At 42.8% G+C, this 19129-nt stretch overlaps 1 protein-coding gene across 25 annotated transcripts in view; it reads right to left on the bottom strand.

Annotated features, from left to right (window-relative positions):
- Nucleotides 1-4768: 4768 nt before the first annotated feature.
- Nucleotides 4769-19129, bottom strand: part of OBSCN (obscurin, cytoskeletal calmodulin and titin-interacting RhoGEF) — a 1809553-nt gene continuing 1795192 nt past the window's right edge. For all 25 annotated transcript variants that reach the window (XM_085628811.1, XM_085628818.1, XM_085628815.1 and 22 more), the window contains 3 exons: nucleotides 13489-13564; nucleotides 10489-10638; nucleotides 4769-6364 (listed from right to left, as the gene is read on the bottom strand). In XM_085628811.1, coding sequence (XP_085484937.1) covers nucleotides 6217-6364; nucleotides 10489-10638; nucleotides 13489-13564 — 374 coding nt within the window. In that variant the 3' untranslated portion in view covers nucleotides 4769-6216. The remainder of the gene's footprint in view (nucleotides 6365-10488; nucleotides 10639-13488; nucleotides 13565-19129) is intronic.

Genomic DNA, 19129 nt, shown 5'->3' with positions numbered 1-19129 from the left:
CCACTCCGAATTTGCATATGGGTGGGCGACAGGCACTTTGCATGTTGGGGGTGGCGGCGGTTTTGGTCCCGTTAAGCAAGGAGGCAGGGAGAGGGGTACGTTTATTGGGCTGAGAGTAATCTGGAGTTTGTATTGCTGTATAACACCCCCCCAACAAGTTAAAGTGATTGCTTATGTATGCACCGCTTGGTTGGTTTCTATGTACGGATAGCAACAGGAGATCTCCAATACTATGAGATGGTCACTGAAAGTCCGAGCGTCGCTCAGTTGGCGGCAAGGGAGAGCATGGGAGGCTATATGTCTTCCATGGATTCCGTTATTCCGATATCTGTGACAATGTGGCTAAAGGTCAGGGACTTAAGATTATAACATGGAATGTCAACGGGTTAGGAGACAAAATTAAGAGCGGCATTGTGCTGCAGTATGTCCACCGCCATGGGCTTGACTTGGTGTTACTATAGGAAACTCACTTAATTGGTAACTCTTGCATGGCCCTCTACAGAAAGGGGTATCCAATGGTAGTCCACTCAGGTTTCACCACGGGGTCCAGAGGGGTGGGGGTCCTCCTTCGAAAAGGCTGTCCATATGTGATACAGAATACCTGGATGGATCCACAGGGCAGGTACGCAGCTTGCACAGGTATGTGGGAGGGCAGAGTCCTAAATGTTAGTCGCTGTAGGCCCAGTGGAGCATACAGAGAAACGACATTGACAGATGTTGGGATACTTTTACTTCACCTACCTGTTGGCACACTGATAATGGCACTACCCTGGACTGAATCACAAATTGACTACTTATTCACACATGCACAACCCATACATGACTTTTCCAACTCTGGGTGTTTGGCTCGGGGGGTGTCTGATCATTCCCCGGTGCTGACTGTCCTTGGAGTGCAACGCCTGCCTCAACCTGGCCCGATACGGATTCAGCCTTGGGCACTCAAGATCCCGCATATTAGAGACGCCTTGCGGAAAGATACAGATTACTATTTTGAGGAAAATATAGGCTCGGTCCAATTGCCCATTACGCTTTGGGGGGCATATGGTGCAGGGATCAAAGGGAGGGCAGTATCGGCGATGGCTGGTCACAGGGATGAACGCCGTCGTAGGGTGTTGTAGGATCTCAGCCTCCAGCTCCGTCTTGAGGTTGATATATCTCGGGCCCCGGCCCCCGACACTCAGCATCTGCTTAACGTAAAAAGGCAAGATTATTGGCGTCTTCTTGTAGCAGTTGCTTATAGACGCGCGCTGGCCACCCGGCATTGTATATATGAACAAGGGGAACGCACTGGCAAATTGCTGGCATGGCTCGAACGTAAAGAACAATCAGCGAGATGGGTGCGCGCGATCAAGGCATCTGATGATGTTCTGATAACCGACCCACGGGGCATCGCTGAATCTTTTGCAAACCACTATAAGACTGTGTATGATATCCCGCAAGACTCGCAGGCTTCGAGAGCGACCAAACTCCTTGCTACTATCGGAGTGACGTGCCTCTCACAACAGAATAGAGGGGCGCTGGAAATTGACTTGTCGGTTGAAGAGATTCGTATGGCAATTCAAGACATTCGCGCAGGAAAAGCGATGGGCCCGAACGGGCTCCCGATCGAATTGTTCAAGCCTATGACTTTCAAACTAGCACCTCATTTACTAAATCTATACAATGAAAGTTACATGAACGCCCTCCTCCCGACTACAATAGTAGCCTCACGAATATCAGTCATTCATAAACCCGGTAAGCCGGTAGATGCATGCGCCTCGTATACACCTATCTCTCTGATCACGGTGGAGGCAAAAATTCTCACAAAACTTTTGGCTATTCGTCTGCTCCCCTATCTCACCGTCTTGATTCATCCAGATCAGTCGAGATTCATGCCGGGACAGAACCCTGCGCGCAACCTGCGTCATCTGCATGGTGTATTGGGCCGTGTAGGCACTCTAGAAGAAGAAGCAATTCTGCTGGCACTTGACGCCAAAATGGCGTTCGACACCATAGCGTGGGAATACTTGTTCGCAGTTCTTGGCCACATCGGGTTCGGACCCAAATTTATGGGATGGGTCAAACTGTTATATGCACAACCCATGGCTCATGTTTCAGTGAACAATCATCACTCTTCTTCTTTCCCCTGTGCCGAGGCACAAGGCAAGGATGCCCGTTGTCACCGCTCCTTTTCGCCATGGTTTTGAAGCCGCTGGCGGTGTGGATAAGGGAAGACTTGGGCATTAGAGGCCTTAGATGGACGACTGAGCACGTAGACCGCATATCGCTCTATGCGGATGATATCTTGCTTTATCTTGCCTCACCGACGTGCTCATTGCACTGTGTACTCCATATTTTTCATATTTTTGGGGCACACTCTGGGTATCAAATAAACTGGTCAAAATCCCAGATGTATCCCCTTTGGGGGCAGCCACGGCGGAGTCCTCGAGAATACGATATTCCGGTAGCCTCCCAAGGCTTTTGGTACTTTGTGGCATCGATAGTGATAAAAATCCCTCTGTTTTTTTAACGAAACCTGTTAGTGTCGTTACAAAGGTTTCGCTCAGATGTCACACATTGGAAAACACTCACCCTTACCTTGGTAGGACGCGCATCCTTATTCAAAATGCTCACTCTGCCACGCTTTTTATACGCGTTACAAAACACTCCCATTCCGGTGCCCGAATCTTACTTCTTGTAGATTGATGCTGCAGTACGAGATTTATTATGAAACAACAGCCCGCTTCGCATAGCCATGGCCAAGCTTACTATGGGATGGTATGATGGGAGTATAGGTCTACCGGACCTGCGCCTCTGATGGCTGTCAATTGTGAAGCCTGATAGTAATCAATGGGTGTTCAGGCGGCATGATGATCCCTGCTTTCGCACTGACCACTGGTTGCTAGGGAAAGGAGGTTACAATAGAGCTCTGTATACGAACCACAGGAAATTGTGCTTGACCGGCTTTACAGCGCGTACGGTGGAAGTGTGGCATGGAGCGCAGAGGCGGATGGGCTGGCTGGGGCGCCTCACGAATGCTACCCCTCTATGGGAACCGGATAACCTGGGATGGCTTAGCGCCTGTGCAGGATTTGATAAATGGGATATGATAGGGATCTCCACAGTGAGCGATTTGTGGGTCAAGGGCAAGCAGGCGTCGTTTTCAGACCTCCAAACTAAGTACCAGCTAGCACCGACGGAGAAATTTCGCTACCTCCAAATCAGTCATGCTATTGACTCTGCCCTCCCTGGGGATACCCCCCTTCCGGACTCTTCTCCCTTGGAGGACCGGCTCTTGCTGGATCCTATGACCCGAAAGGCCGTCTCTCTCACATATAGGAAATTGATCAATAATCGAGTCAATCCAATGTTGAAGCTGAGGGCGTCTTGGAAAGGGTTACTTGGGAGAACTAGCCGATGAAGACTGGCTAGGAGCGTTATCCTCACCCCGAGAGGTCGCCATCCCGATGCGACTTTGCCTGGTGCAGCTTAAAATTCTTCATCGAGTATATTTTGATGCCACCCTACTACACCGATTAAGTAGGCAACCCGATGCTCTTTGCCTCCGACACTGTAACCAAACAGGAACATTCCTGCATATCTTATGGGGCTGTCCTCACATACAGCAATACTGGACGGACGTGACCAGACAACTGACTAGGACGTGTGACAAGTCCATCCTCCCAACTCCCACACTGTGTCTTCTCAATATCTGGGAGGCTACGGACCTCACGCAAGCCGAGCAATCGTGGGCCACGATGGTGTGGAACAAAATATAACTCAGAAGTGGGGCGTAGACACCTTACCATGGCTGAGAGATTGGGAAAAAGATATGGACCATGCCATGATCACCGAAAAAACAGTTTATAAAGGCAGGGGATGTCCACGTAAATGGGATCACAAGTGGGGGCGCTGGAATAAGTGTAGGGGGAGAGATGTGTCCCTCCGACAGTTGAACTGAAAGACTCCTGGTGTTGGAGGAGGATGTGGATGAGATCACGGCGCACATTGTGGGCAATCAGCACTAGTTATGCGTTGGTTGAATTTCCTGACCCGAGAACATATAAGCGACCCACCTTGGATTGTCCTGTAATTGTTGGATTATGCTACCGTGGGCTTCTGCTGGATTAATGATAAGGAAGATAATGCTGTAATCTCTTAGTACATCGACAGCTTAGGTAAAGATGTTCGTCTTTATTGCTGCTTTTGTTTCTAATAAAAACTGTTTACAAAAATATATATGTTGTTAATATCAATGTTTAAAACTCAAAAATCTTTTTTTTTTAAACAATGTAAACAACAGATATTTTAGACGTCAATATTAATGACAAGTATATTGATTTAAAGGTAAACTATATTAATGCACACTATTAGTGCATCACATTATTTACAAGTTGATATTTCTGCATCTTGATATTTGATATTTTGTGCGAATACCGATTTTGCGATCTATTGTGACATCATTCATTGGCTTGCTCCTTTAATTAATCCTTTCAGAGGTCAATAACTAAGAGCAGTTTGACAAGAATTAACATCTTTTCTCAGGGTCTAGAAAAAAATCATAAAGTGCGTTATAACAAGTGTGTTTGTTTTAACAAAGTATTTTCTTATAGGGCTTTTTCGGAGGAGCCTCTTAAATATCATTTGTAACGCATGTTACCGACCCTGAAAAAATTAAATGTGAAATATCAAGGCAGTGCTGAATTAACAAGTGGTGGGCGCATGGAGATTTGGATGTACACCAAAATAAGGTAACCAAAATGATGAGGCCTAGAAATTACCAATGTAGCAGTTTTCTTTCTTCAACTGTTTTTAATTAGTTTAAAGGTTACATGACAGCATATTACAATAAATTGAAATTGCAGTTGCTCCAGCCACATAATGTCAACAAAACAAAAATTACATTAAAGCAGTATTGATTACAAATATTATGAAGTACAATCGAAAATTCCCACAAAACACTCTGATTTTATTTTACAGCACAATTCGGACGCTTTCACCTTTTCAATGGTTCTAGAAATGTACCACTGACCAGGTTACCATTTCTTCAGATCTCCAACTTATTTACATTTTTTTAATATATGTCTACATACTCAAAAATATATAAGAAAACTTAGACACGCAAGCTTGCCGGACAGTTCAAATTACATGTGCAAAATCAAAAGACGAAGGCTGTGAACCACTTATAAACCTATAAAATGTTGTGTAAGAGATTCTAGGGATCCCAACTTGTGCTGAGACTCACCAGTGAGGCTAAAACACTGCATCCCCTTCTTTATGCTTATATTGTTGTACCAGCAGTTTATCATTTTCAGTGAGGACAGAATTATAGCTATTTATTAACAGTTGCAACTTCTTTCTGTAAATTTGGTGCTATGATTTATTTAACAAAGAAGCAATACTCGATATGAGTAGTGGAAGAAGGTGTACGTGACATGTCCTGAAAACTACAGGTTGGCAAACCAGTGAATTCCAGGGAAGAGCTGAGCCGGGGTCCTAATTATACTAGGCCCTTAGAATCAAAGTGAAGGAGAGCGTACTCTATTGTGCACGTGACGTAATAAGGCAGATGGGATATCCAAGGGCTACAGGATATAAATCCTACCCTGTGTTAGACACAGCCTTCCAAAGTGTTTAAAGTAGAATGTGGCACTGGAGGTCACCCTGGTGCAGTAGACATGGGCCTTTAAAGTTTTGAGTACCCCATTAAAATGCAAAAGATTTATCTCCTTTTTGCCCCGTGGGTCCTAGATGTCTAAGGGTGAACCTCTGCTGCAAATAATCCCTTAAAATAGGCATTATGAATTACCAGTTTTAAAGAATATGTCAGGGGCAATGGTATTTGTTCATACCAAGAACCACAAGCATATGATTTGAGGAAGGTTGTACATGGCTGATATGTTAACACAAAATAAAATGACTATTTTAATAGGACATACATCTCATTTTTAGTTCATGTACCAACTGCCTACCAGCTAAATAACGCAAAGTGCCATGATTTGGAGCAGGTGAGGGATGACAGTTTACATACTTTGAAAAATACAGTGTTGAAAACAATAAAATAGCATAAAATTTGTGTTATTTTAAAACTAAATTGTCGTCTGGTTACTTACTTTCTGTTTTGTTCAAAGACCAAAGAAGTCACCTGTATTCTAAAAGTTTATAGTACTTTGTTAAAAACAGTTGGCAGGGTCTGTACCCAAGAAATTTGTTTAGAGTGTTTTGATAATGCTCCTTTCAGCAGATGGGAGTTTTCCTGCTGCGGTCCTTTAGAAAGCCCCTTAGTTTCGTGGTCAGGAACACATGTGCAACTTGCTGCATGGTAGCCATGCCTGCTTCCTGTAGCCAAGGCGACTGAAGGCAATCCGAGGCTGAGGGTCTCCCCCTGAAAGACAGTGGCAAAGGAAACCGTGAAAGGAGAGGAAGACATTTGCCCAAGATGGAGATAAAAAAAATGGAACATTTCAGTTTACTGCACACCTTGCCCTAGAGTAGATATGCAGATGCTTGTTTTATCGCAGTGCTCTACATCTCTGTTATACAAGAATGTTTTCCCCTCACACTTCTTATTTATATTTTTTATAGTACCGTCACCTACTTAATAAATGGTCTTGCAAGGATGACACACATGTGCAGAAAACCTGTGCACAAATTCTAATAGTTCACTGATGCTGCCGGGTTCAGGGTTGATGTCCATGTGGGTCTTTCATCACAGTTTAGGAGCGTTGGTGTGTGGCGGTGAAACACAGCCTCTCCTTACAACAGTTCATCCCACCATCCAGGATTGCTTCGAGGAGAGAACAGAAAGGTTCTCAATCTTACTGCAGTCCAAGGGTGCTGGGAGAGCATTCACTGCCCAGAGGGAGCCAGGAGCCAAGAGATCTGGTGGTATAGGCCAGGAGAAACCTCTGTGCTAAGATTTATCTGTGCAAAGCATCGCCTGAACAGCAGATTCCTTAAAGTTCTCTAAATGTCTCATTTTAAAATATCCAGTCCTTGGCTCTTAAAATCTTCTAGACCACTGAGGACAAGCGGCTACCTCGCCTATCAATGCCCCCATTTCTTTCTAAGTACTTACCTAACAACTCAGAGAAAATCTCAATTCAGATTCATTAACCACAGTAGATTGCTAGTCAGATCTAAAGTACAGGCACTCACCAGCTAGTGAACAGTATCAATGGTGAGCACAAAAGGATGTAGCGTAACATTTGTAGCTTGAGCACACAATGCCCACACAGCAACTGCTGAGGAGATATTTAACGACATAACCCTGTCATCAAAGGTCCACATGCAGCCACAATTGTGAGTTTGGCCTTGTTATTGCATTTAAAAGGTGTTAGAGTTCTGCATACTCAACAGGTCATTAATGTAATTCCTTTCGAAGATTGTTAACACTATCGGCATTGCTTGTGTAATGAGTAATCGGTACCCAGAGCTAAGGAATGCCTCAAAATGAGCTTGGGTTTTTAAATCCAAATTTAGCAGTGCGGAAGGAGGGTGGCTAGCCAGTGGCACCTTATACTGGGCCTTCACAGTAGCACTTTTGAAACTTTTCTACTTGTTTCTATAAGGCTCCACATCAGACACATTCAGCATCTCACAATACAATACAAAATACCTAGCGAAGGCTCTGGGCTGGTATTCAGTTCCTTGCTAGCTTTAAGAACTAAACCAAACCACAGCCACATATAGTTGAGTTCCTGGAGTGGATTTGGAGGTTCAGGTGCTCCATCTGAACTTGTCCTGGCCCACCCTTGTGGCCCCCCCTTGTTACCCACTACCAATTGGCAGCTGCAGCCAAGAAAAACAGATACTGACCTCTTCTGGGAACAGTGATGATGCTCCCTTTCACATCTCACTTTTTACCTACTCTTGAATTCCCTATGAGTGTGTGATCTTTTCATGCTGTTGTGTTGTGTTTCTGTAGTTGTTTTCATGCTGCATATTACCTGTGTATAGTATATAATTATGACTTTTCACAGTTTACATCTGTGTGATTGCGCGTTGTCTGTGGGTGTTTATAATGTTCCACAATTGAGACCTGTTGAGATCAAGACGAAGGCAGAGAGAATTTCTCACAGTGCTGGTCAGTGGGTCATAAAAGGGATCAGAATGTATGTTGCTTTATGCAATCTGCAGAGAGACCAAGAATTTGATGACCAGTCAGCTGTGCTAATTGTAAATGAGATTCTATTTGAAAGTGTGTGAAGGAGGTACACAACTGTCTACATTTTACCAATTTAAAAGGCAGTGCTTACTGTCAAGTAGGTGCATGTGTGTGTGAGGAAGCAGACACAAGGATGTATGTACAGGAGAGAATGAAAAGAGGGTACTAAAAAGGAATGAAATTAGGTATGAGATATGCGGATGGAGGGTGTTGTAAAGTTATCAGGAGAAAAGGGCATGAGAGTCTAACAGCGACTGCTCAAAAAGTGGGCCTAGATTCACTAAAACTTTGGCTGGGTGTGCGTCACTTTTGTGACTCTGACCTAGCACATATATTTGGGTTGAGATTTACTACCCACCACAAGCTAGGATTCACATTAAAAAGTTTGTCAAAGTAATGCAAAGTTGCGCTGTGTGTTACTTCGCACTACTTTGCATCAAGGAGGCATTCCATGGGTGGTACTTTGCTGTTGCCATGCAGCCATCCATCGGTTTTGATGCACTTTGCTATCTACTAACATTTGTAGACAAGGATTTGCGCCAAAACCTTACGCCTCCTTGGGGCAGGTGTAATGAGGAGAAATGTTTACAGAAGCAGTGTATCATGACGGCGTCAGTTAGAGTTACTTTAGGGCATGGGTTCTAATTACTTGAGATAACTAACAAAACAACTGAAATTCACTAGTTTTAGTTTAAAACATGGTTTAACTGAAAGTTCCCCTAACTAGAACATCCCTTTAATCTTAGTTTTTTTCAGTGATCATAAATATACATATTCTACATGTGGATTTGGACCTGGAAATTCTAGGTTTGCATGTTATTTTCCATTCTAAGGACAAAACTATAGTTGGGTCAACGTGTGACTAGAAATAATGTTTCTAGCCAGTATGCCCTCACATAAACCCCTCACAATCTGGACTACAGATCGTAGAAGTAAAAATGACTGAGAAGTTGATTTAATGGCAACTTGAAGCCCACATTATAAGCTCTAAATCTTTCCAATCTAGTTTCTCTTCATGTCACAGCACCAAAACAGTTCACTCCTGCAGGGGGTTGGTGACAATTATGGCAGGGGCACATGACTGTTAGTCCATAGAATGGAAAACGGATGAGGGACCAAGCAGAACTGTGAGGTACCCTTGTCTATTCTATACTTATGCATTTTCAAGGGTGAAAGGCAGTCCACTACTGAACACTACAAGGTTCTATACTAGAACCAACGATGCTCAACTTCTTCATGAAGTTGCTAGCAGAACTGGTGACGGATAGGCATACCACTTTCAATCAACACACCTGGACACCCAATTTTATGAAATGGTGTTGTATCTCAGAAAGTCCATCTTTTTTGGGGACATCAACTGTCCAACATATTTGGTAGTAGGCAACGTTTCTTTCAGCTGGGGCTTTGCCTGGGAAAACATGAGATTGCACCCAACACTAAACAGATCAGGTGGATGATAAATTTTGTGGTCAGGGTACTCCATCACATTTGTGATGGAATGTGGTAGAGTTGGTGGACAGACTACTCTGAGACCGCCCAACTTGAGCCCTCCTTAGTTACAAATCCTACAATTTGGAAAATGTTGAAAGTGTTTAAATTGTGAGTATCTGCACTTCTAGATTTCCATTTAAGAGTACATGTTTGATTAGAGGGGGAGCGTACCTGCCCCTTTCAGGAGCAAAGAGGTGTAGGTATTGGGTAATGGACAGCACCGGCCCATTTAAAGCACTAAATGTTAATAACTTTCCATGAACCTTCAAACCTTCGAAAGCCTCCGAAATACTAGATTGAAGCCTGAATTAAGATCACTTTTATACGAATTTTCGTACTACAAAACATTTTTTCTATATTGATGGTCTTGACTACAAACCTTTTTTGTTGGATAATTTGATTAAGAAAATCTATAAAATAGCACAAATACTTTTCAATCAGTGAGAAATGATAAATAGCTTTAATCAGCTTTTGACAATGGCGGCTTTACAAAAAATGAAAACAAAATCAATATAAATCAAGCTAATTGTTTCATTTCATTTAAATTCAGTGAATCGATTTTGTACACTGCTTTTTAGCTGCACCTTTATTGAACCTTCTAACTAAGCACTGCAGATTTGTATTCAATAGATGCAAAATTCTCGTAGCAGACAGTGTGCACCAGCCTGGCCACTTTCAACAGTTATAATTAGGCATATACATGTTATGTTGGTTATTTTTTAAAGAATACCTACACTATTTATCATTTTGTATTACATGAGCATCCAAGGAACCACTGTGTTTTTGTTGTACACAAGTATGGTGTGCCGGTATCCTAAACATGGGTAAAAATTACATGTTTAATCCCTTACCATGCATTGGCCCACAGCGCGCTCTGCAGAAAGGACACTGCTCCTCCTGACAAGCCAGCATAACACTTATTGAACTTAATTTTCCCTTGCTTGATCGCTTTCTCCAACTCACTCGGCACATCCTGGCAAAATGGATAGTCAGCACTTAACCTGGGAACAAAAGGAGGTCAAACACATTATAAATGAGTGAACACTTTACGTAAGAAAGTAGCAGAGCTATCACTGCAATGAGTCTGATGTAATGCTTGTATAACATTTCTGCACAGCACATACATAAATGACAGTGCTTGTGTATGTTTTTCACTTATTTCCAGTATTAATATTGGTTAGTTTTGATCAACTCTGTGGGTAGCTTTGAATCCTGACCTCAGTGATGCTATGTAACTTTTTGACATGTAGTCTGGCTGTATCAGACGTGGAATGGGTGCAGCCACAGTTAAGCCATCATCTCATCATCTCACTACAGCTTTGACAGAAATCAACCAATGTCAAGTCAAGAACTAAATGACTAAATAATCATTAGCTTCCACCCATTGTCAGAGCTAAGTAGGTGCTCAACATGAGTGAATGAGCTGTATGTACGATAACCACCCGACCCCACAAGTTCTGTCTGTAATTGAAATTCTAAAATGGTACAAGAACTACTAGCACTGGTGATCTTTAAATGTCCCAGCAGGTCCAAAAATATCATTAACGTATTACTGATGGACAGTTTGACCGAATGGACTACCTATATAATTTCCATTTGACACACATCAATATCTAAATGAGCCTTTCTGAAGTGTTTAAATGCCCACAGAAATACCTGATGAGCAGTATCATTCATAGTGTGGGATATGTGACCTAGGCATTCCATTTTAATGACGAGTAATTTTCCCAAGTCAGAATTCAACCCTTTAAGTGGTGCACTTTCAAAAGATATATTGTCCATAGCCTGTAAATGATATGCTGTGACTCTATCACGTAGCATTTTATCAAAATCTCTCACTTCTATCCCAGTGATTAACTGAGCCTGTGGTTGCCAGTGGGGCCCACCGGCTCTCATTTTTGGGGACAGGCACTTATTTTGCGTATCAGACATTTACAGAGACCAAGAGAGGGAAAACACACAAAGCTGAAAGAAAGAGAAAACTGAGAGAGGAAACCCTTCATAAAGAGAGAGATCAGGACCCTGCAAGAGTGAGCTAAAGAGGCATGGAGGGATTGGTAGTAGATTAAAGCGTCATGAGGTGGATTCAAAACATTGCATCCTTTGTATTTGGTGCACCGACCTTTATGAGCTCTGGCCGTAGGCTTCTCCGCAGACCTTTAGGCTCCGGTACTCATTCTTTTACAAATTAAGCACTGCACTTGGCTCCTTTTTAGTACACTCTTTTCAATATCTATTTTATTTATTCATTTATTTGAGAAGTTTTGTATAGCGTGAACATAACCCATCAGGGTATCGTATTACTTGACTGCTGAATGTAGAGTGATCTATCTATGCCATTGAGCATTCCTCCAGATTTTGCGGGTGAAACTTTATCAGGGGCATAAAGTATCTGGTCTCTAAACAGCATGAAACTCCCTGAACAAATATATAACAAACAGCCAAATTAGCTTAACCATTTTGCTCAAGGCAGCCACAGCAATTACTGACAGAGAAAGCTCAATCCTGAACTCCACACGTTTCCAGTTCTTCCATTAACATCAGCATGTTTACAAATGAACTGGCCCTTCAATGTTAAGCAAATATTTATTCCCACGTGTTTCAATCACCTGGGTTCCCATAGTAATTATAGTTGAGGTAGCTGGGCACCTACTGGAGGTGTTGAAACGGTACACTGAAACTGTGTGCTATTATATAAGCAATGACTTTTCCTTTCTTATTGTTTTATAGGAAGGGCCAATTTCATTAGGTTTGACTTGTCTTTAATGAAATCAAGATTCTCTCTGCATAATAATTGGAGAATCGTCATTTAATAAAGACAAACGGAGGCTAACATTATGCAAATACTTTTATTTGCTGCCCAACATGCAGCCCTTTAAAGAATGTTAACACATCACAATAAATAGAACATTGACAACATCATAAGTAGAGAGAGCAGGCTCCTAACTTCCTCTTGGGCTGCGATGACACTGGAATGCCATGTTGTGTACCTGAGGCTCCTAAACATTGTAATCTGATAAAAAAACCAAAGAAACACTGTATAGTGAAAAGTATAATGATTGTAATATGTAATAAAACAAACTGAAGAGAAAAAACAATATCATCATAAAAAGATAAACAATAACAGATTTTTGAGTGGGCAACATACATGGTGAAAGAATCAGGTGGACGCGCTCGATAGTTAAATGAGACGCGTTCGCATTAAAATGAATGCCGATTACCGGCAGGGGCTAATTAGAAGCACTTACCTGACCCTTCGTGGGATCGGAGATTGATCGGAAGGGAAAAGAAGAGACAAGCCACTCCCCGCCATAAATTGGAAAGGGGAGGATGGCGAGCTGCAAAGGAAAAACTTGTTATTAAGTACAAGCAAAAAGAAAATAAAGTAGGACAAGATTCCGCACTATAACTAGTATTATCCTTCATTGGTGAGCTGTATTAAAGTATTAAGATCATAAATACAGACAAGAATATGTAATGCCATACGAAAGAAAAGTGTACTTAGCTGTGTCAGGAGCAGTGAACAAAAGAGGAAGTTAGGAGCCCGCTCAGTCTACTTATGATGTTGTCAATGTTCTATTTATTGTGATGTGTTAACATTCTTTAAAGGGCTGCATGTTGGGCAGCAAATAAAAGTATTTGCATAATGGTAGCCTCCGGTCTTGCAATGAAATTTCTATTCTCGGTTTGGTTTTTCATCTATTTTATCTACTTGGTGTAAAATAAGCTGCTGTCCTTTTTGCACTGCATTTTGTATTATAAAAATGAGCATACAATACTAGAAATGATTATGAAAAAGGCATTTAAACTAAAGAGCATTCTAGTTACGCAAAACCTCACAGGAGACTCACATTATAAAAGCTGTAACACCGACAGCCCACACATCTGTTTGAGGAATAGCTCCATGTCCTTCCAAAATTTCAGGGGCTGAAAGAAAAGTAAATATTAGTGACACCTATCATCTTGAATAAGACAGAAGATTACATTGTAATTAAATATTGATTGTAGGTTGTAGTGTTGTAGATTTAAAAGTTCTGCATACACCTAAAATCTAATGTTGAAATCAGGTGTTGGAAGGTTTCTTTCAAGAAAAAGAGCTTTCTGTCTCAATATTTTGTTACTCCTCCAACACCCAAAATGGACCAGGGCAAATACTCTACAGAACCATTCACCATTTAGTACTGTAAATGAATCCAGCTTTTTGAAGGTGCAGTATCAAATAGTACTTCTGTAATCATCAGTGCAGGATATTGTTTGTTTATACAGTAATGAACAAGTCTTTACGCATGCGTCTTATGCAGCTAAATGGAAGTTTGCTTTTGTGCTTCTTGCTGAATTTGCGTATACTCCTGTGGTAATTTTAAGTATCAAATCTGTAAGAACTCAGAGACATGAACCTAGATTTGGCACCTGAGGCTGGGGTGGTCTCAGCTGACCATGATGCAGAGTCAAAAGGTCTGGTATGATCAGTTTTTTGTGGGGATTAACAGCCATTTGCAGAAGCAACAAATAACATGGTTGTCTTGCCCGCCTTGGGGCAACAGATTATACTTTTCCATGCTTTTCCATGTAGATGTCCATGACTTTTAAACATATCATATCCCTTACCAGTTCATCCATTGTGCATTACCTCCAGATACCCTCATCCACAGTCCATGGGCAAAGCTAAGGCATGTTGCATTTTTGTCTTTGGAGAACAAATCAACTTTGGGTGTTCTCCTTTTATGAAAGTATGGCTGAAGTACTCAGGGATTCATATCCCACTTGTGTGCTTGTTGATGCATCCTGCTTACTATATCTGCAAAGTTATTGACATATCTGGGCAAATGCTCTGATAGGTAATGAGGGCCTTATCATGATGTTGGTCGGACGCTCATCCGATGGCCATCATTGTGGGATGGATGCCACATCTCCTGTTGGAGATTTTAATTGTAAATTTAACCCTGTATCAGGGGAAGTATAAAGCACTCTGGCCTCTTGTAAGTTCATGTACAGATTGTCATCATGATGATGATGGGGACGATTTACCCCCTCATTATAATCTATGGATGGTGGCAAGCTTTGAACAGAATCATAAGAGCGAACGTGTCACCAAAGGCTGATTCTATGGGCATAGGATTGAAACCAGGTTGTCTGGTGGCTAGTTGTGCATTAGTAATTTCTTTAGCGTGACATAAGTTGGGATCATGCTGAAATCAGTTTGGGTCAGACATTGAAATGCCGAAAGGATCCTCCTCAGTGCCAGAGGTGTCAGGACTGGTGTCTGTGAGGGAGGGACCAAAGCATTCTGTTGAGTCAAGGTGGAAGTCTATACTGGTGCTGGTAAAGAACCCAAAACTGTCCCATCTGACTCCCTTGGGTTAGCTGGGGGATCCATACTCAGGTCCAACTGTGGCGGGGGGGGGCTGCAGATCCTTGGGGACAGAGGCACACCCAAAGGAGCAGGAAGACTGGCAAATATCTGCAGCATGACCTCCTGGAAGGCTTAAATTGGCTGCTGCATTGCCAATGACCCAGAAAATTCAGAGCGCACTGGGACCAACTGAGAAATCTGCTCTGCAACTGGCGATCTGGAAGGAGACGGACTACACAAGGGTATCATTATGACAGAGTGGTGGGATAGGGATGAGTCCCTGTAAGAAATTGAGGTGGATTCTCACCCCTTTCAACTAATACCTCAAATAATCTTAATCATTTTCAGGGTGAACCACAAAACTCACTAAAATAATCCTATCCAACCCTCTTGAAGCTTCTCACAAAGCAGTCAAGCTTAACTTAGAGGCAATGTGTAAAGTATTTATGTAGTACGCAAACAGTAATAAATTGAAAACATAACACGAGAAAAGTCCCAGACCAACTTAGAAATATAGAGTACATTTTAATAAATAAGTTGATGCCAAAAGGACAAATTTCCAAAAGTAGAACCGGGGATATGAATTTTTAAAGTTTGAAATAAAAATAGCGCCCAAAAAAGCACAAAGCGCCAACTGTGGTCATCTGATTGCAGTAGACCAGCTAAAAGCCAAAACTGAATTGCACCATTATGGATTGCCGGATGGATTCAGGTCTAGGTTTGACACGGTGGAAAGTTTATCTCCACAAATGTTTCTAAATACGATGGTAAAGGAGATTGCCGATGAAATGTCGACTAGAAACCTGCATCATTGAGCCCCGCTTTAGATTCCAGCTTGCAGCTTGCCCAAAGAGTAGGGTCCATTGCAGTCATTGTTAAAGGTTGGAAAGCTCTGAGGCCTTCCTGGGAACAGACTCAATGTTGACAGGATGATGCTTGGTGTCAGTCCTGATGTAGTCCTCTATGTTTGGACTTCTCCTTCAGCAAGGCAATGGCTATCTGACTTCCAGAAATGTTTCTGTGACATAGATCCCAGTCTCATTCAGTTCTCCAGAAAGACAGTTGGAAAAATGTGCAAAGTTCCAGGTTGTACAGTTTAAAAAGGAGGAAGTCACTCTACCAAGACACAAGGGTCCAGGGAAGATCCTGTTGGTATTGAAAAGCTGGGCATTTGCAGAGAAAGAGTTCTCTAAAAGCTTATGTCCCCCAGCTCAAAAAGGAGGTTAGCCAATGGACCCTTGGCTTTCTTTCAGTGGTTCTGGGTTCAAGCCAAGGTAGTCCATTCTTCCTTCTCATTGTCTTATGTTTTATAATGTACCCCAGTATAGACCTGGGTAGTCACCAAACCTTTGACCTACATTTTTCCTGCCATTGTACTTCATAACAGTTTTTGGTATTAACATCTATGCAGCACCTAACTAGGTAAAAGTTTGAGTTTTTCCCAGATAATTAGCCTCATTTATTATGCATGACGATTCTCAGTATCACAGCAGGATTACCATCTTCTGCCTAATCACTATGTATAAGGGTCATCCCTTTCGTCATCCTCGGCTGACGTGACACAGCAAGGTAGAACCCCTGAGGGTACCTTTTTGTGTATATAAACACTATATATTTGCTGGGGCGGGCAGAGGACAAAACATTTCCATTCTGACACACTGACGCGAGATGGTGAGGTGCCTGCACGCAGACACTCCAGCATGCAATGGTCTGACGGTCTCAAGATGGACATCTCGCTAGGGATAAGTCGGGTTCCTTCATGCTCTCACACCAGGTAATGGGGTTGGCTTTAGCCTAGGGGGATTATTGGTTCTATGCCTACATAGATGATAGGTAAACTTAGGGTTGCATCATAGTACGCATTATTACTTACTACATGTACCTCCTGTCATGTATTTATATACCTGCCTATACTCATTGTTTTAGCACTGTGGTAGGAATCTACCATCCATTTACTCTGTTGGTGCTTATAATCATTTATATCTGTATCTGTCTTATGGCTGTTTCAGCACACCTATTTTACACTAGAATGACGCTGGCTCAAAAAATGCTTATTGAAAATGTGCCCATCGTTTATTCTGTGTATTTCTCAGAGACAAAGTAAGCACGAGTGATTGAGCGAAAAGTACTGTACTGTTTCTACGATCCCTGATGGGACAGGGTCGTCATTATCAATAGTTGCCAGGAACTATTCTCTCCTTGCTAAGAGGAGTTTACAGTGGCACTGTGAGCTAGCTGCTATACAGCCGAACATACCCAGTGGGGGTGTCTAGAATCAGTCTGAACACCATTCCCACAGTTTATGTTGTCTAAACACGCAGATCCTATATAGATTTATAGGAACTACACAACATGGCACCGTAAACATTGGTTTGGTTCTTATTTATTGATCAAATCTGAGTAGTTCAGTTGTGCTTTTCTCAGAGACCCCTACTCACATATACCCAGAGATGTCTGGAGTGCGAAGGGAAAATTCACCACGGCAGATTAGGCATATCCTATTTATTGGCTGTAGGTTTATTCAAGCTTGAAGGATAAATAGTTCCCTATTGTATGTAAACCCTTATCTCAGTTTCCTTCAAACTCTTTAAACAATGACTGAAGAAATTGCGGCAGCATTACGTGCGAATATAGCATCTTCTTGTTCTCCTTTCCCTGCTGCAAACATTTCATAAAATGTCAGCAATGCACTCACTTTAAAACTAGCAGACTTTGGAGAAACAGCATTATGTGGGAATGTTAGCTACATGACTGAGGCATAGAAGTCATACAGGACAGAGGTATTCCATTCATGGGTTACATTCCCACCAGCAGATGCATGCACAAAAACATTTAATGTTTACACTAAAGATGAAATACCAGAAGAATATTGTCCATAAGAGGACATTATGTGCTCCTGGTAAGTGAGTGGAACTTCAAACTGGTTTAAAGACGCCCTCCCACACACAACGGATAAAGTGGGACTCGGCCCACTCGGCAGAAACAGTGCCACTTGGCCGGTCATAGCGGGCTACACACTGCTTCCACAATGTGTAGAAGATGTAAGTCTGCTACCGGCAAAGAAGTAATCAACCGTGTCATATTTCTGTAAAGTTTTAAGTGTGAGTGTTCTCATAATGAACTAACATGGTTATACCAGCAGGACAAATACAAGCAACTGCATATAAAATAACACCACAAGCACTGAAAGCAGTCATGGGTGAAATGCCCACTAAACATGAGCAAATGCCTTTCTGGATACCTCAGTAATAGCACAGTTAGAGGCAGTGTTCCCACACACAGGCCCTCAAGAAAAATACAGAATGTTAACAATCTGCTTGCCAATGGGGATAGCTCCCCCAATAGTGAAAACTGTACCCCAAGAGGTACAATCATCTGCCATCTATACCAGATCTCATGGTATCCCTTCAATAGCAGTGATACCAGACATATCGAGACAGATACAGAATGAGTATGGGGGCCCGTACTCGACGCACGCCGTGAGGGGAACGGCAGTTCATTTGCATTTTACCGGAGCGCCGTGAGGGGAACGGCTGTACTACATTGACCAGCAGCCCCAGCAGTCCCAGGGGCCGGCGCACAGTATTGACGGCATCACCGCGCCTGGAGGCGCCTTAAGAACTCGGTACGCCTCCCGCGTTGCGGGACGCGCGCGGGCGGCGCCGGGCTTAGCCCGGGCAGAGGGCGGGCCGTCTGTGGCCGTCCGGGGCCAGAGGAGGCCGGGTCGGGCCTCTCCCCTTGGTTGCATCCGACTAGAGGACTGGAAGCGGAGGTGCCTAGCCAGGTGATATAATTGCGGTTGGTGTTACGTGTTAAGTGGAAATTATCCCTCCCTGTAATTGGCTTTGCAATGGCGAAACAGCTGGCTACTTTAGATAATTACCTCGTTAAAGTGGTAAATCAAATTAACAATGAGCGGAGGAAATCTTTGGGGCGTGGGAGTTCACCTTTACCTGCGCCATTTCCTTCTCCCCCTGTTGTTGATGGTGCATTGGTTTCTGGTGCTGCCAGTGCTCCCGAGGCAGTGTCTGTGGGTACACCTGTCCCTACTATGGAGTTACCGGAGGTAATTAATGAGATCCCAGAACAGTCTGTGGAACTATCACCGGTTGCCTTGATTAATACTCCTGAGCGGTCTA

This window comes from Triturus cristatus, chromosome 10 (assembly GCF_964204655.1).
Source record: "Triturus cristatus chromosome 10, aTriCri1.1, whole genome shotgun sequence".
Taxonomy (NCBI): Eukaryota; Metazoa; Chordata; class Amphibia; order Caudata; family Salamandridae; genus Triturus; species Triturus cristatus.
Note: the sequence above shows the minus strand (reverse complement) of the source record. Positions and strands in the feature narration are given on the sequence as shown.